The sequence below is a fragment of the Dunckerocampus dactyliophorus genome, chromosome 1, assembly GCF_027744805.1.
Source record: "Dunckerocampus dactyliophorus isolate RoL2022-P2 chromosome 1, RoL_Ddac_1.1, whole genome shotgun sequence".
NCBI lineage: Eukaryota > Metazoa > Chordata > Actinopteri > Syngnathiformes > Syngnathidae > Dunckerocampus > Dunckerocampus dactyliophorus.
The window spans coordinates 50232411-50258352 of NC_072819.1; the positions used below are offsets into that span (position 1 = coordinate 50232411).

Consider the following 25942-nt stretch of genomic DNA (forward strand, 5'->3'; position numbering starts at 1 on the left):
TACACATAATGTGGTAATAAATTAATTTAGGACAAGAAAAAAGTCTGAGGAGCCACCTGGGAACCGGCTCTTTTTATCGAACCGAGCCAAAAGAACCGTCTCTCTAAAAAGAGCCGACATTTCCATCACGACTGGCTAAATGCTGAATGGTGACTCAGCTGTTTAATAAGTACGCATTGGAAAAGAGTTTTCTGACGTCGGGTATGTTGGTGTGCGTGTTTGCTACGTCACGCCTCGTGGGCGGGGCTTCGCTGAATATTCATGTGCGCGTGGGAGCTCCGGTGCTCGAGAGAGAAAGCTGAAAGGAGGCTCGGCTCTCCAGCGGCTGGATGAGGATGACGGCCGTTCCCACATTCATGTGAATTACCGCCACCGTCGAGCCTGCCACTCGCAACCGGAGCCCAGAGACCGAGTGACGTCCTCTGTGGCCGCCGGTACCGCGGCCGGGTGTCAGGACGAGCTGTTTGGGACGTTTTGTTTCATGACTTCTTACCGGCACGTGCGCAACTATAATAGGCTACAATGATGGAGTCTATCTTGGACACTTTGACAGCAGATAAACTTTACTCGTCCGGAAGCACCAACCTGTTGGACCTGGAGGAACTCAACGACGGAGATTTCCTCACCAACGTGGTGAGTCCCACACTACTCACGATGAATTGAGCACTCTTTCAGCTGATGGAAAGAAAGCGCACCGGTAGTCGGGCGGATGCTGCATTCAAAGTCCTCTAAAATCAACACACCTCAGCTGCCTGTTCCGCCCGGACCCGGACATCGGAAGGGCGGTGACAGATCCTGATTGATATCCGGTGCTATTAACCTTTTTAACCTTTCTGTGTGTCTTTATGTCACACCATATAACTTTTTCACCTAACTCTCATCAGTGTCCATCTTCATCGGTCGCCTTTAATTCCAGGTGTTTTGAAAATGTTGGTTACCTTATTTAGCTGTTCTACATCACTGTAGTTACAATGTTTAATTACTGTCTCTCTGACGGTGTCCATCAAAATGACCATCACTTGTAAAAGCAGCTTTATAAAATGCAGTTCCTTACTGCCCGTGTCAACCATATGGTCAATCCATGCGCGCACCCCGGGATCGAATCAGAGTCCACTGAATCAGAGTCGAGAGCACTAGGCTTCCAGCTAAAAGCCCGAGCTGTCAACTGGAGGTCCAGCGCGACTCTTAAAGGGATAGTAGAGATTTTTGACACCCACATCAGCAGTGTAGTCCATCAACGGCGACTCACCCCCCACTTTGTCCCCGAATCGGCTTGTAACACAAAGCTGAAATATTACATTTTATTGGTTGTAGCATGCAATTGAGTAAACAAAAGCCAAAGAATATCAAATAAAAAACAAAGTATGCGGCCCTGGTGTGGTGTGTTCACACCTGATTAAGCTTATCACCACCTGATAAATCTCGCTAACTTTCACACGGTGGCATGACTGCTGCTGTCTTGTGGGTTGTTCTCACGCCAATGAATGCCAAAGCGTCAAACGATTTCGGGATTGCACCATGCTCTCGGTATGTAAGGGAACCCGTGCAAGCGCAGGTGTAACTTTCCAAGTTCAAACAAATAAGCCTCTTGCCGTGAGGCAACAGGTGCTTACCATCCGGCCTTTCTGTGACCTGCCGTCCTCTGCCTCTATTGGACAACAAGTTACCAGTGGCAACAGCAGCACCCGGTATCTATACCTCAGGCGTTATGCATTTCATGTCAGCTGCTGCAATGTAGCAAATTGAGCATCTCCGTGAAGCCGGTTGCGTGAAAGAGTACAAGCTGTATGCGAGAACATGCGTATTCCTACCAATTTATGCATAACAAACTCGTCCGTTGCCCGCCAGAAGTGAGTTGTGAGTGCCAGCAATGTGATAAAGAAGGTGAGAAATGGTACGGAATTTCAGGAAAAAAAACACCGCAAAGTAGGAAGATGGCATCCCTCTCCGCCCCTCTCCGTCTTTGCCATCAAGGTAAAAATGATGTTAAATGTTCATTGTTTTGCATGTAAATCTATAATTGTCTTCTGTAAATGTATTTTTGGTCATATTTTTGGGTGTCTGCAATGGAGTCATTGGATTTACATGATTTCCTGTCGGAAAAGTTGCTCCGGGGTTTGTGCGTTTTGTTTTGTCACACTTTTTGGAACAAGTTAATAACACAAAACACTGAAGTATCACTGGTTGAAATAAAATGACCCAGTTTGCAGTACCATTGCTAAGGCAGACAGTACCACTGAGACTCTTTCATACAGTAGAAACTCCAAAGTCCGCACCCCAAAAATGAGCAAATTTGAAGTTGGTCCAAAGATTTGTGGAGAAATACGCCTGGAAAAATGTTACAAACATCAGCATGTGTCAGAAAAATATTGTGAGACTTTGTCTTGTTGGTGATGCCACCACACTGGGGTACAATTTGATGGCGAAGAGGAAAAGTGTCATGATAACCGTAGAACAGGAATTTGAACTTACTGTGACATCAGGAAGTGTCACAACTGATGACCACATAATTTAAATACACTTTTTATACCCAGCTTACCATATTGACTTCAGCAATACTCTGCCGCTCTGTAAACACATGTTGTTGTTGTTGGTGTTGAATTTTTTATGTACCGTACATTTCTTTCTACACTTTCTGCTTTTTTAATATGCAGGTTTGCCTCTTCTTTTGACTGTGTCCTATTCATTTTTTGTTGTTTTTTTTTTGGTTTACGCTCCATTCAGACCTTGCACTCCAGCTGTAGAGCGACACACCCATCTCATTTGCATGCTCGCTGCTGGTTGGCCACGGAGCTGCCAGAAGGAATGTGAGCAGGCATGCTACTGTGTGTGTGTGTGTGCGTGTGTGTCTTGTGTTTTCATGAGAACTGTAGTTGACTTGAGTGTGCACACAGGGGCCACATTAACTGGGAGACGAGTGAAGCTAAATGCGGCCAAACCACCGCAGCCACATTAAACCAAATACAGTAGGGAGCGCTGGTTTTGTTTTTAACTGCAGTTTCAGTTAACATTTTGAAAATGTATTCCTTCCAAGTGGCCATACAAGGAGGTGAGAATATGATCCAGTGTTCAGCCCAAATGTCGTTAAGTTGCTTAAACGCTGACTTGTTACAGGAGCACACAAAATAATGCTGTATCTAAAAAAAATATTTGTTTATATACTAGGGACAGTCAATAAATTAGTTTGTTAAAAACAAATGTCATGTATCCTAAATCACACCACAAATTGATCTAAAACCATGTCAAATTTTTTTTTTTAATGTTTTATTGGATCTTTTATTGGATTAGGGACTCACAGAGGTTTGTTCCAAAAGCCAAACAGTATTGTTGGTCATGCTGTGGAACAAACAAAGTACATTCGGCAATGCTTTGGTTGTGTTATTTTTAATGCTTGGAAGAGCTATTTTCATTCATTTAAAATTAATGGATCCGGATCGGATCGGCAAGGCTATAAAAAAATTTGAATTGGATCGGAAGCCAAAAAATGTGGATTGGGACATCCCCACGGGCAAATGGTTGGCGGAGTGGATGCGTTGAAACCAAGCACAGTTAATTACAGGCATAGCCGTGCTTCCTGCTTTTATAATGAAACCTTGCATCTGTTGCCTCTTCCTCTCTTCTTTGTCTCTTCTTCACTGATGACACTCAAGCATGAGAGTAAGCTTTTTCCCAGCGTAGAATGCAGCGTGCAGGTAATCATACAGCAGGTCCACTTGGACAGCAGCTGTTCCAGCAACAAGTGTCCATCCCCATGTCAGATATATGTTTGTATTCTATTTTTGAATTTGTATGTTGCGTGTGGTATACATAACCAGCAGAGTAATCACGATGGGAACGAAAGTGATCATTTTTGAGTGTTGTCTGCAGTATGTCAAGGCAAGACAGAAAAATGCACCCATGATGACAGGGATAATGACATAAAGCCTCATCCAGGTCCAGAACCAGTCCTGGATTCATAGAATGTAATGCGATGGGTCAGTCTGCTGAAAGAGTACCAAAAGTGTGACATAGCAAGCAAAATTGAAAGGTATTTTCTAACCAATTTGCATATTAAAATAAATGATAACTTAAATATGCAATGGTGTGAAAAAGTGATTGCCCCCTAAAGCTAATAAGTGGTTGGGCCCCCTTAGCAGCAACAACTGCAATCAAGCGTTTGTGATAACTTGCAATGAGTCTCTTCCAGCGCTGGGGTAGAATTTTGGGGGAGAATTGTTGTCATTCAGCCACATTGGAGGCTTTTCCAGCATGATTGCCTTTTTAAAGTGATGCCACAGCATCTCAATAGGATTCAGGTCAGGACCTGCCATTCAAAGGTGGACTTGCTGGTGTGTTTTGGATCATTGTCCTGCTGCAGAACCCAAGTTGCTTTCAGCTTGAGGTCACCAACAGATGGCCGGACATTCTTCCAGTCTTCCAGGTTCTGAAGCAACCTGAACAGCCCCAGACCATCACACTACCACCACCATATTTTACTGTTGCTATGAAATTACGCTATGAAATGCAGCATTACTTTACACCAGATGTAATGGGACACACACCTTCCAAAAAGTTCAACTTTTGTCTTGCCAGACCACAGAGTATTTTCCCAAAGGTCTTGGGGATCATCAAGATGTTTTCTGGCAAAATTGAGATGAGCCTTAATGTTGTTTTTGTTCATCAGTGGTTTTGGTCTTGGAACTCTGCCATGCAGGCTGTTTTTGCCCAGTGTCTTTCTTATGGTGGAGTCATGAACACTGACCTTAACTGAGGCAAGTGAGGCCTGCAGTTCGATGGATGTTTTTGTGGGGCCTTTTGCGACCTCTCGGATGAGTCGTGGCTGCGCTCTTGAGGTGATTTTGGTTGGCCGGCCACTCCTGGGAAGGTTCACCACTGTTCCATGTTTTGGCCATTTGTGGATAATGGCTCTCACTGTGGTTGGCTGGAGTCCCAAAGCTTTAGAAATGGCTTTATAACCTTTTCCACACTCATAGATGTCAATTAATCTCAGTAAAGTTATGTTTTAACGGGGGTGCAATCACTTTTTCATACAGGGCCATGTAGCTTTGGATTACATTTTTCTCCCTTAATAATAAATAGAATAATATAATATAATAATTAATAATAATATAATAATTTAATTTGTTTGATGATCTGAAACATTTAACATGCAAAAAAATGAGGAAGGTGCAAAAACTTTTTCACACCACTATATTTACCCAAACATTTTGGCAGGTGCCCTTATCTTGCATATGAAACCTTTTAGTGAATACATTTATTCACTAGTTATGTCATGCCGGAGGATCAGGCAGGCATGTCTGTGAAGACACACGGGTATACTCAACACAAATGAAGGCCTTTGCTGATGCTGACTGCAGCCTAATAACCATAAGATGGTGTACAGTACGCCAGAGAAGGGCTTAAAGATGCAGTTTGTCCTGACTAAGCGCCCCAGTCTGTCTAGATAAGGCTAACATTTCAGTCGTGCATTCTGTGTGTGGATGCTGGTGAAGTCACAGCATTGCGCCGTCTTCCAGAACATCACAGCTCAGTGACTCATCTGAACTCAGGATGAACGTTTGTTGTATGGAATGACTTTGTTCAAACCTGAAAGAAAGTCAAATGTCATTTATAATACTTGTCATTTCTTCAACGCAAAAACACACACACACACCAAAGATCTATCCAGCTTAACAAACTAAAACTAACTGCTATTTGGTGGAAGTAATACATTTGGGTACTTGACAGGCCGCCCAGTGTGTGTGTGTGTGTGTGTGTGTGTGTGAGTGTGTGCACGCTGTATACACAAGTTTGTTCCATGAAGTGTTTCAACCCAAGTTCAACCTTTGCTGCTGTAGAAAGACGAACTCATCCCTCATGAAATGATTTTTTTTCGTAATGTTTCCCTTTGCTCAGCGTCCAGTGCGCCTGCAGAGCAGCTGTTTCAGCTTCTTGACTGACGCTTTTACTATCATGCATTTCAAATGCAGAAACCCTGACAGTCAGAAACGTAATTGACAAAGAGGATGCGGGGAAAGCCTTATTTCATGTCACCCAGGTACCCACACAAGTCAAAAGTCTTCATTTTTGTGTGTTGCAGCCTTTCTCGGGTGACCAGATGGAGGACTTCAGCAGTGAGCTATTCAGCAGTTTCTTTGAGGACCACCTGCTAGAGCGCCCCCTGCTGGCAGACCGACATTCACTTCTACACATGGACATCGACAGCAGCCCAGGTCAGTCTTGGTATTGTGTTTGCCTTATTGCAAATAAAGCCAAGCATCGACAGTAGAACCTCAGTTTTCAGTTCAAAAACTGTTTGCCCCCCTTCCTAATTTCTGATTGTTTTGCATCCATCAAACACATTTAAATATTAGTCAATGACCACACTACTCCATGAAATGTTTTATTATTAAGCGAGAAAGAATCAAAAAGCAAGAAATTCCAAACTTACGTGGCATCATAGCAACAATAAAACATGGTGGTGTTAGTGTGATGGTCTTCAGGACCTGGAAGACTTGCTGTGATAAATGGAAGCATGAATTGTGCTGAAGGAGAATGTCCGGCCATCTGTTGGTGACCTCAAGCTGAAAGCAACTTGGGTTCTGCAGCAGGACAATGATCCAAAACACACCAGCAAGTCCACCTCTGAATGGATGAAGACTTTGGAGTGGTCTAGTCCAAGTCCTGACCTGAATCCTATTGAGATGCTGTGGCATGACCTTAAAAAAGAAAAGCCTCCAATGTGGCTGAATGACAACAATTCTGCTAAATTCCTCCCCAGCGCTGGAAGAGACTCATTGCAAGTTATCACAAACGCTTGATTGCAGTTGTTTTTTCTCCCTTAATGAAAAAAAGTTTCATTTAAAAACTGCATTTTGGGTTGAGTTGTGTTGTCATTGACTTATATTTACATTAGTTTGATGATCTGAAACATTGAAGTGTGATAAACATGCCAACAAATAAGAAATCAGGAGGGGGGGGGGCACTGTAAACTCAATTATTTACTTCCGGACACTCAAAAATATTAACACAAAACACATTTGTTTGATAATAAATACCGTTTTATATGCAAAAAAAAGTGTGAAATACATGCTGAATGACATGGATAAATGAACATTTAACATCATTTTTACCTTTACTGAAGACTGGTGGTTGTTAGGAGGAAGAAAGGAAACAGAAATGGACTTTTTGATGGTTCTGTGTGCATTCTATGAACAAATCAACTACAATAAAGATGATTAAATCTGGAATCTGTCTGTATTGACCCAACTCTAAAGGAACTACGATCCATTCTTCACAGAGACTGAGTCACTAACGTGTGGGGGCGCACGCAAACTCAATTTGCAGTTTCAACCGGCCTGTGGAACTATGTGGAAAATAGCTTTCAGTTGCTCAGTTGCTTCAACAGTGCTTCCAACAATTTGCATGATCATGTCATTTTTCCAGTATCAACTCTCACTCCTTTGACCACAGCATTATATATTGCACCGATTACACAACTGTTCTTACTACGGGTGCCACATTCAGGCCAAAAGTAAGAAGAATTGAACTGTACATGACTAGAAATGACACCACCTTCAGTATTACACCCACACACGCCTGACCCCTTCAGGATGCAGCGGTACTGCAAGTGCCTCCAGCATGACATTTTTATGTATATTATTGATCCGATTAGCAAGAATAACAATGTCACACTTACATTAAAGACCTTACAGGGCTGTGGAAAGTGTGTGAAGTGCGACGGTAAGCAGGCACGCTCGCAGCTCGCATGACTGTGTCATGGGTCACTGGGTAGCAGAGGCTGTGTACGAAAACCGAATCATATGAAAACCAGGGCGTACAAAAATGGTGGTTCCACCATAGTTCCAAAGTATGAGTGATGGTTCCAGTGACCTCCCACTCGTTGCCAAATGCTGGGTTGAAGGTGTTTGCTTTCAAGTGGGTGAAATCCAAGGAACTCTCTGCAACCCTGCTAATATTTTGAAATGGGCTTTCATATCCTGGGATTCCTGCACATCAGCCAGTTGCTTGACCCCTCAGTCAACATCTGCACACAAATGAACCCCAAACTCCGACTTGGCCGGATTTCGAAGCCAACTCGGCATGGAGACCAACTGTATCAAGTTTTCCCCAAAACCTGTTGACAACTCAGGGTCCCTCCTCTTCCACTAAAAATCAGAAGTCTGTGTTAGCCTTGGCTTGAAAAAATCTTGACTTTTAACAGGTGAACGTGTAGTATCAAGTGGCTGTTTTTAAATGACTGCACTGCTTTTTGAGCTGAAACCTCATGACCTTTTTACAGTATGTTTCAAAAATGAGACTAGAAAAGCACTCTGAGAGCGCAGACCTCCGCCAAGCGCCATAGTTCCCCCCATATTGTCATTTACACCATAAATATTCCAAATAGTCTTCCGTTTATTTTATCTACATATTTAGATTCCTTGATCATGACACCTAGCATGATAGCACCATGATTCCTGGGAAGGCTAAATATCCCGAACAAGTGTTCTGACCATTTTTTTTGTATTTTTTTTGGTCCTATCTCGCAATGTTGATGAATCCTTTAAAAATTCCTGGATCCAGACAGTGATCCGGATCACCCCCAAAATTGAATCCGTTCTTCCATATCCCATTTCCGACAATTCCTGAAAATTTCATCCAAATCCATTCAGAACTTTTCAAGTTATTTTGAACACAAACAAACAGACAAACAAATGCCGGCAAAAACATGCCACTGCGCTTGCGCTTTGCGCTGCTCTTGGCAGAGGTAATAATAGTGTGTATAACTGTTATTTTGTCAGTAACTCATGACCGCCCTCAATCTTTGGCTTCATAGATATCCAAGCGGAGCACAGCTATTCTTTGAGTGAAGACTCCGCCCCCCAGAGCCCTGCCCTGTCAGTCAAGATGGACCAAGACTCGGGTGGGTAACCGCGTCTTCATCCTTCGTATGACTGGCGTCTGTGAATTTGAGCCTCGCGAAGAGCGAACGGGTACAGGCTGTTGTTGTGTCAACACTTCCTGTGATTTAGTGTGCACGCGTTGCTGCATAACATGCACGACAGAGGTCCTCTTCATCTTCCTCCTGGCCTCCCTCCCGTTTTTCTGTCCCTGTCTAAGTGTCTTTGCTCCTCTGTTCTCCGCTTGTCCCAGGGATCCTTCTGTCTGTGCAGTTTTCCCCCTGCTAAGTAAGCCCTGCCCACCTAGCGCGGACACACACACACACACACACACACACACACACACACACACACACACACACACGCACACACACTGCGCTATGATAAGCATATGGTTTTGAGTGCAGCTTTAGCCAAAGCCAGAAGAAACTCTCTCTCGCTCCCTCTCTTTCTCTCTCTTTGTCTTCCTTATGCTCGCTCGCCCTTAATCCAATTCAATTCACTTCAGCTGTATGAATATCAGATTACCTGCTCGGCCAAAATAGTGGGATGAACAGAAAAAATGAGTTCACTTGGAAATAAAAAAAAAATAAAAAAAAAAAGCAACAGCAGTGTGTCCCTCAGATTTGTCACACTTTAAGCGGGCTCGTGTTTACAGAGAGAAACAGGATTTGAGCGCCTCACTTGCGGTTGCTACCATGTTGACAGCTACACACATCCGTGCATGCATTAGTTATTCGGTTGCATCCCAAATGTTTTGTGCTTTTCTGCTGCACTGCAATGTCGCTCTGGCCTCTGGTGTAAGAACACATGACTTGAGGTCTTTAAATATCTTCATGGCCTCCCATCTTGGTCTGTGGTCTCACAGTATTCCTGACTGGTCAGGTCCTAGTTGGGGACAAGCTGTGCGTTTTACTGCGGCTCCTGACCCGCTGTGCTGCACCCGCCATTGTTTTAATAGAGCTGCGCCCCGCCGAGATCAGAGTGTTCTCCCTTTACCTTCTGCAGCCTTTCATCAATGGCCATGGGTCCTACCTGAGTGTACAAAAACCTGCCTGTTTTCTTCGTGATTTTATGGAAATATCAAATTCCACTGAAGTCGCATGAATGCCTCGTAAACTCTGGTGTTACAGTAATAAAAGGTAACCATCATGCTGTAATTATGTTAGCGACAGTGGTTTCTGCCTTGTGAAAGGATGGAGGTGGAGGCTTCCACTCAAGCTCCCATCGCTTAACGAGGCAGCAGACTCAGCAAGCAGTAAGATGGGCCTCATTAGTGTCGCCCCAAACTGTGTCAGTTGTAGGCCCAGTCTGTGAGCCAAACCTCTACACTACAACATCATCTGGAGCAGTTCTGAATCGATATTTTGTGAAAAACATGACAAAAACATAAAACGTGCCAATAAAACATCTTTACTCGCCAGATGTCAACATTCCCTCCCTCCTCCGGCAGTCGTTGTGGGCGTAACGTGGCTTGTCAAACTCTGATTAAACAACCACAGGACAGAAAAATGCTGACGTTATTGTACGCCTGCTAGCTGGCCCTCTGAGGCGAATCTGAAATCTGACTGGTTAAAGAAACAGCCACAATACTAATAGCGTTTAAGTGACATGGGCCAGCACTCCTGATGCTGAAGGCCCTGAAGGCAGCTTACATCGACATGGCAACTAAGGGGTTCTGGTTCCACTATCACTCTCGCCGTTGAATCATAAAAAAATGTTACATGATCAAGATTGTACCATTTTGACTACATGAGGGTGGCCTGAGTACCTGTATACATTTTTACAAAGAATGTCAGTTTTTGTTATAAATTGCCTATTTTTATATAAAAACAGCCTAATTTGTGTTAATCCAGAATAGAAAACGACGCATGTGTTTAACAGAAGACCTATACTTAGCATGCATTAGAAAAATCACCTGCTTCAGTGGCACAATTCAAAAGAGCTGAGGTGAGCGCTAGCCTTGAAACTTTGGAAACATTTTGAAACGGTTAAATATGACTCCAGAACGTGAAGTGCAACTTGTGTCAACGGTGTCTTACATACAGTGGTGTGAAAAAGTGATTGCCCCCTAGAGCTAATAAGTGGTTGGGCCCTCCTTAGCAGCAACAACTGCAATCAAGCGTTTGTGATAACTTGCAATGAGTCTCTTCCAGCGCTGGAGAGGAATTTAGCAGAATTGTTGTCATTCAGCCACATTGGAGGCTTTTCCTTTTTAAGGTCATGCCACAGCATCTCAATAGGATTCAGGTCAGGACTTGGACTAGACCACTCCAAAGTCTTCATCCATTCAGAGGTGGACTTGCTGGTGTGTTTTGGATCATTGTCCTGCTGCAGAACCCAAGTTGCTTTCAGCTTGAGGTCACCAACAGATGGCCGGACATTCTCCTTCAGCACAATTCATGCTTCCATTTATCACAGCAAGTCTTCCAGGTCCTGAAGACCATCACACTACCACCACCATATTTTACTGTTGCTATGATGTTCTTTTTTTGAAATGCCAGATGTAATGGGACACACACCTTCCAACAAGTTCAACTTTTGTCTTGTCAGACCACAGAGTATTTTCCCAAAGGTCTTTGGGATCATCAAGATGTTTTCATGCAAAATTGAGACGAGCCTGAATGTTCTTTTTGTTCAGCAGTGGTTTTGGTCTTGGAACTCTGAGGCCTGAAGTTCTTTGGATATTGTTGTGGGGTCTTTTGTGACCTCTTGGATGAGTCGTTGCTGCCCTCTTGGGGTCATTTTGGTTGTCTGGCCACTCCTGGGAAGGTTAGACCTTAATAATAAAGAGTTTCATTTAAAAAGTGCATTTTGTGTTCAGTCGTGTTGTCATTGGCTAATATTTACATTTGTTTGATGATCTGAAACATTTAAGTGTGACAAACATGCAAAAAATAAGATATCAGGAAGGGGGCAATCACTTAACATCATTGAATATCATTTAAAACAGGTAAGGCTGTTAAGCCACCTTCGTTTTATATACTGACAGTGAATTTTAAGGCAAGAAATCAGGCTAACCTCAGAGGTTTTTGTTCAAATTATCTGTCTTCAGTCACAAATATCAACAAACATCAGTGGCAGGAAGAAATTAATAGCTTTATTTGGAATACACGATGCATGAAGAGGTGGGTTATGAAACAGTATGTGTAAATCACACATATCATTCAAGTGTGCTTCGACCTTGTTTTAATGTGAGCGAGTCTTCCACTCGCATTGGGATTCAGAGAAAAGTTGTTGGCTCATACCGTCTCTCATTCAGAAGTCAGAAATAAGTCATTGGCTCGCCAATCTGAGTCAAAGTTAAAGGAGCTAGACCAGAGCAGGGGGAGAGACACGTGAGAGGGTGCCAAGTCATATTCAAAAACGCCTTGCCGGACGAAACCATGCCGCACCGTGCCGTTATGTAACATCATAGATCATATGTAATGATCAAAATGTACTCTAAATTCCTGTGTATAAGCCGCACCCACTAAATTTGCAGGAAAAAACAGACTTGTACATATATAAGACGCATGTGTCCGCGTCATAAAATGGCATATTGTAACACGCACGTGTCCTTGAGGACCAGGGAGCTCTTTACTTGACAGGAGCCAATCATGAGCTATGAAAAAACTCACCACAAGCTTCTCAATCCATTGGAAATTGCAGGAGGTCTTTACTCAATATAACAGTCTGACTCATGGTGTCATCTTACAAACAACACAAGCAACTTAACACTCAAAAGGTGTACCTAATAAATATACAAACGAGTCTAAAAAGAAAAAAAAACCATCGCTCTCCCAGTTTTCCCTTAATGCATTGCGTGTGAGCAAAGCATTTCATTGTAGAGGACAAGTAGAAAGTGGATGGATGGATGGTGCTGCAATGCTGCCTCTGTCCACCAGAGGGAGCCAGGGGATCCCAGAGCCCAGAGGGAGCCTGACGTCATTGCAGCGCCCCGGCAGGCCCCAATGAATGCTCTGCCCAGATGCAATGCATTAAAGGAAACCTTTAAAAGTTTTTTTCATTTTTAGCTAGTATTGGTACTTTTTTGTATATTTATTAGGTATACCTTTTGAGTGTTAAGTTGCTGTGTGATGAGTTTAGTGATCTTTGTAAGATGACATTGTGAGTCAGATTGTTACACTGTTATATATAAGGACCTCCTGCGATTTCCAATGTGTTGGCAACCTCATCATGAGTGCACTAATAGCTCGTGAAAGAGCTACCGTTTCCTCTCTGACTCATGAGCGGCATGGTATTTAAACGATTGGTAGTAGTTCTGAAGTAAAGGAGATGTCACGAGTTGAGAATTTAGCCGTAAATTAGTCGCACCGCTGTGTAAGACGCAGGGTTCAAAGTTTAAGAAAAAAGTAGCGGCTTATACACCGGATATGACGGTAATTGTCATTTAAACATAACCACAAACCGAAGACATTGAGAGTGCATCCTGTCTGTTTCCTAGAGTTTGAATGGAGCTTCAGTCAGGATCTGTCAGCCATCTTAGTGAAACAGGAGGACCCTGATGTGGGTCAGAGGTCAGATCCACAGCCTGTGGACGGCCCAGCTTTCATCCTAAGCCCTGCTCCTCCACGAAGAGGATCGCCGTGGAGACACACAGTTAGTATCCTACTCCACAGCAAAGAGATACACATTGAAAAGCTCGCTTTTATTTTACGCAGGTGCACAGTCCGGATGATGTCAAGCCGGTGGCTATTAAAGATGAACCGAGAGAGATGGGACAGTACCTCAGCCTGGCTAGCGGTACACATTGCCACTCCATTCCTTCCCTCAGAATAAGCAAAACAACTTCTCAACCGACCTTTTTTCTCCAGACGACGCCCTCCAGCTGCCACCCACTCCGCCGAGCAGTAACCACGGCGACAGTGACGGTTCCCTGCCACCCTCCTCCCCCCACCCCCCTCTGCCGCCGTCTTCCCCGCAGCCCCAACAGAGGCCAGGGGGTCGTGGCTCCTTGTCCTCCTCATCTACAGCCATCTCATCTTCACCTCTACTAACCGCACCACACGTCAGTCCCTGATGATTCCTCGTCACGAACCGCTACACGCCATCAATACTAATGCTCTCGCTAACGCATCGTTGCACAGAAGCTGCAGGGTTCCGGACCGCTCATGCTGACAGAGGAAGAAAAGCGGACTCTGGTCGCTGAGGGATATCCTGTACCCAACAAACTTCCTCTCACCAAGAGTGAAGAAAAGGCGCTGAAGAGAGTCAGACGAAAGATAAAAAATAAGGTACATTGTTCCGCACTTTATTGGGATCATACATGGATTGGTTTTACACCTGTAGAACCAGTGATTGTCATCGCTTTTTATTGAAGTGGTGTCAACACGGGGGGCTAGATAGATAGACCAAGGATGTCCTAACTTTTCCCATCAAGGGCCGTTTACAGAAAAATGGAAGAACTTGGGGGACCACTTTGATAATTGCCTTTTTGTTTATTATATTTGCTTTTTAAATTTAGTTAATTCATTTAACTACTTTTAAGTTGTTTTTTTTGTGTTGTCCTAATCTCTTATCCTTTGTAATGTTCCGATGCAGGCTGTATTTAATTTTAATGTTGGAATAAGCCTATTAAAAACAAGCCAGGTTTAGTGAAGGCAATAAACATGATTTTATTTCTTGAAACAGATCTCAGCTCAGGAGAGTCGGAGGAAGAAGAAAGAGTATGTGGAATGTCTGGAGAAAAAGTGAGTGGTGGAAAAATAACGCTTTGTTCTTTTTTCCAGCCCTTTTCCCTCTTCTCTTATCTGCAGCTCCCCCTTTTTTCTTGTTACACTGAATATATGACAACATGTCAGTGGCACCGACCTTTGGCCTCCAGCCTATGAGTGGATCACATTTCACCTAATGAAAACCTGAAAGGGTTTCAACCAAACCAACAGTCTCTTCCCACTTATGCGCACCACGAGAGCACACGCCATCCTCACGCCAGTGAGGGGAAAGTGGGAAAAAAAAAAGGCATGGCGGTCAGAGTTCAAATCCAGCTGTTTCTAATTTGAAAGCTTTTCCCAGCTGACTGTGCAGCCGCTGTCACAGGTTAGACAAGGTTCATCATTAAGACAGAAAACAGCCTCTTTGTGTAGGTTTTTGTGCTGGGCTCGAGCGGTCGGTCGCATGTTCCACAGGATTACTGGTCGATTCCTCGGGAAGCAAACAGCCAGGGGTGGGAGTTTGAGGAGCATGTGTTGAATGAGGTGCATTCAAAGCCAACACAATTGCATTATAGTGATGGATCAGTGAGATTATCAGGGAGAGACAAAACCCTCCATTTGTGTGAAAGCAGTGTTTACAATCACTGTAAAGCAGAGGCGGACCTTACATTTTGTACCTCGGCCTTCAGTGGGGATTGAAACGTTCCAATCCACATCTTAATACCACCGCTATCACATCACAATTACACAAGCCATCAATAATATACAAAAACAATATAATAATGCGTAGTATTACAGAATTGGGGATGAATACCATTAATACTGAAGCAACAAACCCTGCTAACCCTTTATCTTCCAAACGTCTAGACTACAACATCATCTGGAGCAGTTCAGAATCAATATTTAACTAATAATGTGACAAAAACAAAAGCAATTAAAAAAAAACACACCACGCTCACCACTCAGGGGTAAGCACTGGTCTGGAAGGCTTCCAGTGGGGGTGGCGAACAAACCCTCTCCCCAAGCTGACCCACAGTATACACTACCGCTCGAATGTTGTAGGACACTCCAATTTCACTGGGGGAAACAGCTGCATTTTTAAGTGTGAAGATGTTCCGTCTCTCTACCATTCTTAATTCCCTATTTTCTTGCCATTTTTATAGCAACAAATGACTTTCTCCCGTTCGGTACAGTTCAACTGATGCCCACGAGGGTGCAGTACTGCAGTGTGTTCCAAACACTGCTTTTATGCAGACAGAGGAGGAAGTAAGTACTCCAGAGCTTGGAACACCTGTAGAAATGACTTGCACCAACTGCCAAGGCTTGATCCACCTCCATTTCTGCAGAACAGCTTTAAATTGTTGACCCATTTTGTTTAGCTGGCCCTGTGTGGTTGGTTAAGGAAGCAGCCCCATTGCTAATAGTGTTTAAGTGACGGGGGGCAGCATTTCTGATTCTGAAGGCCTTGGGGTAGATTACATTGACTTGGCAACACACAGAAGCTGAGATCCGATTGGACAAAAGAATCTAACATACATGTACTGGAAGCAGTGCGACCAAGATACACTCTACAAAATGAAGATAATAGACTCTTGGGAGTCGATTAATACAATTTCATGGAACAAATACCCAATTTTAAGTTGTAATTGTAGGTCAGTGCTTCTGATAGTGTGTAAGACTGCAGAGAAGGCCTTGCTGGGTCTGATGGCCCACCACTGCTGTAAAGTCAATACCCCCAAATGATGTGTCCATCAGTTCATGATCACAAGGAGGAGTTTGGTAAGAATCCACATTGATATTACAGGCGAAACATAAGAGTTCGGGTGCTTTTGTTTGATTTATTTCTCTGTTTGGGAGTAAGTAGGAGAAAAGGAACAATGTTTGTTTTCTTTGTTCTGTCAGGGTGGACAACTACACGTCAGAAAATGGCGACCTGTGGAGAAAAGTGGAAAACCTGGAGACTGCCAACAGGTAGGGATTTAAAAGACACACAAACACTGATAGCAAAGTGATCCCATCTCTCCTGCACGTTTAGATCCAAGTAAAACATAGGTTAGGTTTCAAAGAAGGATCTCACACACACACACACACACCCCCGGTAAGATTAAAGTACACGTATCTTAAAATGAATGTTTCTTACCAGGCTTGGCATGAACCATAAGAACCATAATTACACGTGCAGACAAGATGGGATGCTTTGAATTAGTGTAAAGAATGCAGCTTCATGTTTAGCAGCAATGACTCTCATCTCGCCTGCGTCAGGAAAAACAACAGTTACCTTTCACTGTCTGCTACCCAAAAACTTAAACAATTCTTCTTCCTCTGTGATTTAAAAAAAAAAAGAGTTCTTGTGTGCTATTTCCAGAACAGAAAGCGATTGTATCGTCTCCAACTAATACTGGCTTTAAGTCTTTCGTGACTTTACCGATATATATATAACAGTTTTGGTCCCAATGTTGACCCCTGGGGGACGCCACATGATATAATTAAGAGCACAGGTGTATATTATCCTAGCTTCACATATTACCTCCTGTCTGCTAAGTAGTTCAAAGCTAATCCTCTTATTCCATATCTTTCTAATTTTGTAAATAGAATATTGTGATTAATTGTATCAAAGGCTTTTGTCAAATCCATAAATAGTGCAGCTGCGCACTTTCTACGGTCTGTAGTGTTGGTCATTTCCTAAAGCAGTTCTCTCATTTTTAAATATTTTAAAATATGAGTCCAGGGGGCTGTTTGGAGAGAGATAGGGGTGTGGCCAAGGCTGGATAGAAGTACCGGTGGTGCCTGTGGTGGTGGTGGTGGGGGATGGGGTTCTGTCTGGAGCAGCCTGTAATCACAGCTTTCTTCAACACCCCCCCATGAGTCAGTATAGCAAGTCTAAAAAAAAAAAAAAAAAGATCCTGGTTCCCAAAAGTGTCTTCTATCTAGTTATTAGTGGTGGTTTGGCTCACAATGTGATCCCAAATTGCATTCAGTATGTCCTCACAAAGTCCTAACACAAAGGTGTGAATGTATGCGGTGTCTGTTTGGATTGAATGTGATGATGAAGATCCAGTACTCAGTCCTGTATATTGAAAATATCCATCAGTCATTGCGGCTTGACATCAAAGTGTGAGTGTGTGTGGTGGGGTGGGAAGATGATGCTCATTTTTATGTGTTTCTCAGCGTGGGCCCTGCAAACTTCTTGGTAACGTTTTCATGGGGACTTGGGGAGTGACTGGCTGTGCGACTGCATGACTCACTGACTGTGCCAGTTGAATATTTCTAACTGACAATAATTCATGGGGTTGGGGTGTTTTTTCTCTGTGACTGACCCAGCCAATGGCTGCTGTTGAACATGCAAGACAGCTCCTCTCAAACGTTCAACCGCGGGTGTCTGTGAGGGCTACCCGGGTTTCTGTCTCCCCTCAGTGGTCACAGTGTGTCATTGCGGCGCATACCGTCAGAACCCTGCTCTCCAGGTGCCGCAAAAAACACCAAATTATATTCTTCTACTGTTCTGTCGGTTTTAGTGTGTATGACTGAAAAGTATGAAGAAATAAACGCAGCAATTGTGATGATATCAAACATTCATTTTTTTGTGTTCCTCACCTGTCTGCAGGAGCCTCCTACAGCAGCTGCAGAAACTCCAGTCGCTAATTTCAGGGAAAGTTGTCCCCCGCTCTTGTAAAATAGCATCAACTCAAACAGGGACGTGCCTCATGGTAAGGGTGGCTGTTTGAATGTCTTTGCCTTCCATGCGGATGTCACATTTGCATAAATGGCCACTAGAGTGTTTTGTTGTTCTCTCTATGCAGATGATGGCCTTGTGTTTTGTCCTGGTTTTGGGGTCCTTCTCTCCTTGCCTCTCCTCCCTCTCTTTCGTCACTCATGTCTCGTCCCCTCCCTCGACCCAGTCAGAGGATCTATACGCCACCAGTCAGGGTACGTGGGCACTTAATAATTGTTTTTCTTATGCATTTTACGTCAAAGGTATTTTTACACTTGTATGGCCGATAAAAAGTTACTTTAAAATGACCTGCATAGAAAAACAACAGCATATTTACAGTTTTTTGATATTTGATCATAGTGGTTGGAGCTGATTATTTCTATTTCCTTTGGGGGTTTTTTGGCTACCAGTATTTTGAAATAGATTGTGCTCAACCTCAGAGATTCCATTGTTTTTTAAGTCCTTTTTAAAACCTGCATTAGTATGTGGTCCCCTTAGTCGACCACATGAATTGGAGCGCATCCCACAGACGAGATAGTGGAGTGAAAGGCTGTGTAGCTTCATTCTGGGGTGGTGGGGTTGACAGGATACCGTCCACAAGACAACCTAATGAAAGCCTGTTGTGTTGCAGTCCGTTCCCGCAGCCTCCTCTTCTTCGATGAAGACTCTCCGCTGGAGGACACAACAGCGACATTACTAGTGGAGAGTATAGAGTCACAAAGTGGCTTTCAGACAAGCCGCTACACAGCCGACGCCCACAGGAACGATACAAGAGGGCCCAAGTTGGACCACAGGTATGGTTTTCCTCTCCGACCGCAGCAGTCCCGAACGCTACCGCTCCGGTCAAAACTGAACATACGCCCTTCATGTGAATGAATGTCATATACCGTAAATTCTGGTGTAAAAGCCGCCACTTTTTTCTTAACTTAACTTTCTTAAGTTGCACCTCATCCATGACTGAGGACTTGTGGCTCAGTAATCCCTTGCGACTTCGCCTTTCAAATTTCATGGATTCACTATTGCGGTTTTTAAAAAATTAATAAGAAAGCTGTTTCTTGGTTGAATACGCACTATTATTATTTTTAAAAATGCATATTTTAAACACAATTAACTATTTTTGCCGTAAATTAAGCGTTTTCAAGCATAAAAATGGCCACATGAACTAAAATACAAGTAAGGCATTTAGATATGTAGTATTCTACACTGGTCACTAGGTGTCAGCAATGTTGCTGTTATGTTGGGTGAGACGCACAAGCACCAGCCTTGCTCACCGGAGCAACAGGCTTTTATTGTAGGTTTGAATGATCTCACAACAGGCATAATAATCCCCAACACGGGCTACTGTTGCGGCCGTAACCCATGCCAAGCTAAAACTCAACTCTGAACCTTCGATGTCACTTCCTGTCCTATTTAGAAGGTAGAAAACAGGTTTTCTATGCACTAGCTAGGATAATATTCCATTTGTAAATGAGGAATCCTACTTCCGGTTGGGTCTGCAACCGATTCACCGCGATAAACGAGGGATTCCTGAATGGAAAATGGATGCAAGGGTGATGGATATTCGAGCTTGGAGCCACAATTCCAAATGAGGAAATTGTCGTTTTTTAAAGTCATTGAAGAGATACAGTGTTCCCTCGTTTATCGCGGGGGAAAGGTTCCCAAAATAGCCCGCAATAAGTGAAATCCGCGAAGCAGCTAACGTTGTTTGCAATTAACAAAATATATGTTTTTATACACTTTTCTCAGAGAGGCATTAACATTTCTCACATTTCTCTCTTGTTTAAACACTCTCATAGTTCAAATTTCTTTTGAATTTTAATGATCAATCTACTAGGTTGGACAAAAGAAATGATTAAGTGACTCGCGCGTATTCACTCCTCTGACTGTGCTTCGTCCTGGCGGCGTTCCGCTGTAGCGTTTTTGTATCCTTGTAAAAACATATTGCTCCTGTCGTCCGCCTCCTCCTCGTCCTATTCCTTGAACCAAAGATTCATTTAGCCGGTTAGCTTCTTCTTCTTCTATTGTTTACTGGCGGTTAGCAAGCAGCTCACACAGTTAGCTCGTTTGCTAGTGACTACTGACCACAACAGGAAGCAGCACGAAGGAGATTGATTGACATTGGTCTACAGCCAATCAGGACGCAGAACACAATGGGCGGGTTCTCCCTTAGCCAATAAGGACTGTTGTGGCTCTATGCTATTTTCTACTGTCCATCCATCCATCTTCTACTGCTTATCCACGGGCGGCTTGTGGGGGCAGCAGCCGAAGCCCAGACTTCCCACTCCTCGGCCACTTTGTCCAGCTCCTCACGGCGGATCCCGGGGCGTTCCCAGGGTTGGGAGACATAGTCTCTCCAAAGTGTGCTGGGTCTTCCCCGAGGCCTCCTACCAGTCGGATGTGCCCTGAACACCTCCACAGGGAGGTGTCCTGACCAGATGCCCGAGCCACCTCATCTGGCTCCTCTCAATGCAGAGGAGCTAACTCATTTAAACCCCTTGTACCCGCGATCGTGTCCTTTCAGTCACTACCCAAAGCTCATGACCATAGATGAGGGTAGGAACGTAGATCCACCGGTAAATTGAGAGCTTTGTCTTTCGGCTCAGCTCTCTCTTCACCACAATGCACCGATGCAGAGTCTGCATCACTGCAGACGCCGCACCAATCCGCCTGTCCATCTCGCGCTCCATCCTTCCCTCACTCGTAAACAAGATCCCAAGGTACTTAAACTCCTCCACTTGGCGCAGGACCTCATCCCCAACCCGGAGATGGCACTCTACCCTTTTCCGGCCGAGAACCGTGGACTGGGTATTGTCTACTTTGGGTTCCTAATATGCTCATACAGGCACAGGTGGAGCTGCACACGTCTTCAACATGAGTATACAACACCCTCTACTGGTAGCAGTAGTAAATACAATAACAGACACATACAGCAGAGCACCGATTGATCGCTCTAATACACCACAACGACGCAGAAGACAATGCGCGTTCATACGCTGTTAAAACAAATTTGCACAAATATGTAAAAACAGCGGAAGGTGAACGGTGATGTAGCAAGGGAATAACTGTTGTTGTATATGACCGGACATGAATCACTCATGACACTGACGCCTGCTTTCGCCCCCCACAGAGAAACGAAACCAAAAGAGGTTTCAGAATTCTTCTGACAGCGTGACCCATCGTTTTGTCACATCCCAGGATCCCGACTGCAATAGCCGCTCCCTCCGATTCATTGCACCCCCGCCCATACACCTGCCCGTATTTATTAAGAACATCTCACGTTGCAACTTTGAATCAAGTGACATCATAGATCTCATTCACTTCATGTAAGCACATAAACACCTCCACTGTGGGTTTCTTCTTCAGCGTGTTTTAAAGTCAGCATGCTGGTGTCCTTCAGGACAGGAAGTCATTCAAGTGCCTTCCTCTCGCCTTTCTCCACTTGGCCTTAAACAAAAGGTTTAGAGAGCCAACCAAAGACCCCCAGTATTAAGACAATGTAACGTTTTTAACAGACCAGTTCATCTACCTATGTGTGGCTGTGAAATCTGTGTGACACCCTTTGAGGTCCAACTTTTCCATTTCATCAGCCTGAATTCATTTATATTGTTCCCCCCCCACCACCGCCAAAATATAATCATGTTCCTGTTGGAGAGGTCTAACAGAGGGTGACACACAACTATGTATTTTTATGGATTTAAAACTGTACTGTATATATAATATATTTGCAGCATCAAAATCAAGCATATTTAAATTATGCAACAAAAAAAGAATAAACGTATTGTTTTTAAGATTACTTTATATTGTCTTGTTTTTCTAAATAATGTAAAAAAAAAAAAAGCCACAAAAATAACAATAGTTTTGCAAGCATCAAGAAAGAGCATATTTGCTTTTTTTGTTGCATAATACAATGACATGTTGTGTTGACCATTGGGACTGTGTAAAGATGAAGATGGTGGTGTGGTAGTGTAAGTGCTCTGTGGGGTTGTGGGGGGTTGCTGTACTGTACAGTAATTCTGTTTTACGTTTCACTGCTATTGCACCAAAATGCCATTTTCCCCCCTTAAAATGAAAGAAACATTGACATGTTTGCAAAATATTCAACAGGAATTGCCCCCGATTACCACAATCGAACTGGATTGCGGTATTACAAATTATGTCTGTGCGACAGTAGTGTGTCTTGTATTTATTTGTATTTGTAGAAAGTGTTTATTGCTGAATTACATTCCTGGATGTGAAAAACCACTACCATCCTTAAAAGAACCTGAGATAAAAATGTTCTCCACCACTACTCATCATTTGAGAATGAAATGTACACATTGCAGTGCACTCTGGTCCCAAAAGACGACATTCAACAGACCTGTCACACTGTTTTGTGTATGGTTTGGTCTACTCACAACATGTCATACGTCAGTGTACACACAGTATATTGTGTGCTCTTGTAAATATGAGCCCAACCGCTGGAGACATGTTGCAAAGCCATCTGTGTTTTTTAATGGGTTAGGAAGATTGATGGAGGGGTTGGGTCACTTTTTCCCAAACGTGGACAACAATGAAGCTAAACTGTCTGGACATCTGGCTCACAAATGCTTGAGGAGAAAATCAAATCAAGCAATTTCCACAGAGGATTGTTGTTATTGTTTGTTGTACAGAACCTTGCATGTTCCTCCGTATATTCCCATGTTATCGTAGTGTAGTCAGTAGAGTAGAAACCAGCAAAATATTAAAAATCTGCATCAGCATCGCCGTGTCTGTGGAGTTGCTTGCTTCTGTGTCCGTCCAATGTGAGCGCCAAGCACACATTAGCTGAAGTGCTTGAGGATGAGCTGTTTGCGCAGTTCCTCCGCCTGGATGTCACGGTCCTCAGGTCTTTGCTCCAGAATTTCGGGCTGCTCCAGAGGGTCTGTCCTCTCCAGAGTCCAAGCGTCCAATCCTGACTGCAGGGAGGCGTTGTGGAGAACACAACAGGCCAACACAATGGACGAACTCCTCTCTGGTGAGTACTGTGCAAAGAAGCTCAGAGGTTTACTCATTTCCATTATGAATTCATGCATACATTGGTGTTGCTTGCTTTCTTTTTTTTTTGCATGTTTGTCACACTTAAATGTTTCAGATCATCAAACAAATTTAAATATTAGTCAATGACTAGCCCCCCTTTAGCAGCAACAACTGCAATCAAGCGTTTGTGATAACTTGCAATGAGTCTCTTCCAGCGCTGGGGAGGAATTTAGCAGAATTGTTGTCATTCAGCCACATTGGAGGCTTTTCCTTTTTAAGGTCATGCCACAGCATCTCAATAGGATTCAGGTCAGGACTTGGACTAGACCACTCCAAAGTCTTCAGCCATTCAGAGGTGGACTTGATGGTGTGTTCTGGATCATTGTCCTGCTGCAGAACCCAAGTTGCTTTCAGCTTGAGGTCACCAACAGATGGCCGGACATTCTCCTTCAGCAGAATTCATGCTTCCATTTATCACAGCAAGTCTTCCAGGTCCTGAAGCAGCAAAACAGCCCCAGACCATCTCACTACCACCACCATATTTTACTGTTGCTATGATGTTCTTTTTCTGAAAATGTGACATTACTTTTACGCCAGATGTAATGGGACACACACCTTCCAACAAGTTGAACTTTTGTCTAATCAGACCAGAGTATTTTCCCAAAGGTCATCAAGATGTTTTCTGGCAAAATTTGAGACGAGCCTTAATGTTGTTTTTGTTCAGCAGTGGTTTTGGTCTTGGAACTCTGTCATGCAGGCCGTTTTTGCCCAGTGTCTTTCTTATGGTGGAGTCATGAACACTGACCTTAACTGAGGCAAGAGAGGCCTGCAGTTCTTTGGATGTTGATGTGGGGTCTTTTGTGACCTCTCGGATGAGTCGTGGCTGTGCTCTTGGGGTCATTTTGGTTGGCCGGCCACTCCTGGGAAGGTTCACCACTGTTCCATGTTTTGGCCATTTGTGGATAATGGCTCTCACTGTGGTAGGCTGGAGTCCCAAAGCTTTAGAAATGGCTTTATAACCTTTTCCACACTCATAAATCTCAATTAATCTCAGTTATGTTTTAGGAGGGGGTTGGGCAATCACTTTTTCACACAGGGCCATGTAGGTTTGGATTTTTTTTCTCCCTTAATAATAAAAAGTTTCATTTAAAAACTGCATTTTGTGTTGAGTTGTGTTGTCATTGACTAATATTTACATTTGTTGGATGATCTGAAACATTTAACTGTGACAAACATGCAAAAAAATAAGAACTCAGGAAGGGGGAAAACACTTTTCCCCACCACTGTGTGTGTTCTATAATAGACATAAAATACCTGCAAGTATCCTTTGGTGCCATCTAAACATCTGAATCTGGTCTGGATGGCTCTGAACGTTCGATCCACTATCTCATGCGTGGCCGTGTGAGCAAGGTTATATTCAAACTCTGCAGGGGATTGCGGGCACACCACGGGGGTCATCAACCACTTTTTTAGGGGATAACGGCTATCGCCTAACAAACAGAAAACATTTCACCTCTACACCAATGAACTGAACTTCCAGATCACACAAATAGTGATTACCCAGCAAATAGCCCTCCTGAGTTCCCTGCAGATGTTTGAAAAGGTCAGATCTCTCCAAAACTTCCACACTCTTAAGGCCGCCAGGCCAGTGGGTTTCTGCGCTGAGTAGCAAGCCCCTGGCATCACAAACTAGCTGACAGCCAACAGAGTGAAAACCCTTCTTGTTCACGTAGGACGAGTCTTCGCTGTTGGGAGCTTTAATGGAGACCTGAACGCAGTCCAGCACTCCCAGGACTCCAGTCAATCCCGCCACCCTCTGGAACTCCTGGAAAGTCTGCTCTCTGATGGCAGCATCTCTGTGTGAAAAACATCACTGCTCAACTTCTGCTGCTTTTGTCTGTCTGATTGCACAACAGCTTCTTCTCAGACCTGTTCAGTGTGATGAACTGGGGAGCTTTCTCAACCAGAGCTTTGGTCACATTGGACACACATCTCGACATGGATGCCTGGCTGATTCCGATGGTATCTCCCATTGATGTCTGAAAAGAGCCAGATGTGTAGAAGCCCAATGCGGCCAGTACCTGGACCTCAGGACTGATGGCTCTGGACCTCTGTGTGCGTCTACAGAGGGACTGTAAGACAACATAGTCGGTTTCAGAAAGATGTGGTTCGGATCGGATGTGATCACTTGCACATGTGACAGGGGGTCACCTCTCTGAGCAGCTCCACCAAATACTGGATGAAGTCTCTGGGGAAGCCGAATTGTATGAGGAGGAAGTCGTCAGACACCGAGCACAGGTTGAAACGGTCCAAGGTCTTGTGGCCCCGGCCATGCAACAGTAGATCACAATCCAGAACGGCTATTGAAATCGCCATGCTGCATGCAATCGATGCAAATGTATCATTAGTAGAAACTAACAACAAATTCTATCGTCATTTTATGCTCGCTGCACATTGTTGTGAAGTCAGAAACAGGTTTTTTTTTATTATTTACGTTCAGCACTTACCTTCACCGCAGACGTCTTTCAAGAAAACTAACTTACTACACTCGTTCGCAGATTCAAAAAACTACAATTCTTAACGCTAGGTGCTTGTACAGACTGCTATTGAGATGTAACCCCCGTCTTTTCATGCACAGTAAATTTCTTCGCCTTTAAAATAGTCATTCGTATTGATGTTCTCTTTTATTTGTATGTACT

The 25942-nt window shown here is 43.7% G+C and overlaps 2 protein-coding genes across 2 annotated transcripts; one reads left to right on the forward strand and one right to left on the reverse strand.

Moving 5' to 3' along the window:
* Window positions 1–69: 69 nt before the first annotated feature.
* creb3l1 (cAMP responsive element binding protein 3-like 1) lies at window positions 70–23074 on the forward strand. The gene is made up of 13 exons (XM_054786090.1): window positions 70–633; window positions 6080–6212; window positions 8816–8902; window positions 13327–13481; window positions 13544–13625; window positions 13697–13890; window positions 13970–14116; window positions 14514–14572; window positions 16439–16507; window positions 18141–18243; window positions 18337–18463; window positions 18880–19042; window positions 21376–23074. Exons 1-13 carry the CDS (start codon window positions 523–525, stop codon window positions 21410–21412), a joined length of 1467 nt encoding a protein of 488 aa, XP_054642065.1. The 5' UTR covers window positions 70–522; the 3' UTR covers window positions 21413–23074.
* Window positions 21841–25938, reverse strand: harbi1 (harbinger transposase derived 1). Its single transcript, XM_054786104.1, has 6 exons — window positions 25751–25938; window positions 25455–25620; window positions 25173–25375; window positions 24804–25099; window positions 24558–24733; window positions 21841–23248 (listed from the first exon to the last, which is right to left on the reverse strand). The coding sequence occupies exons 2-6, from the start codon at window positions 25617–25619 to the stop codon at window positions 23048–23050; spliced, it is 1041 nt and encodes a 346-aa protein (XP_054642079.1). The 5' UTR covers window position 25620; window positions 25751–25938; the 3' UTR covers window positions 21841–23047.
* Window positions 25939–25942: the final 4 nt, after the last annotated feature.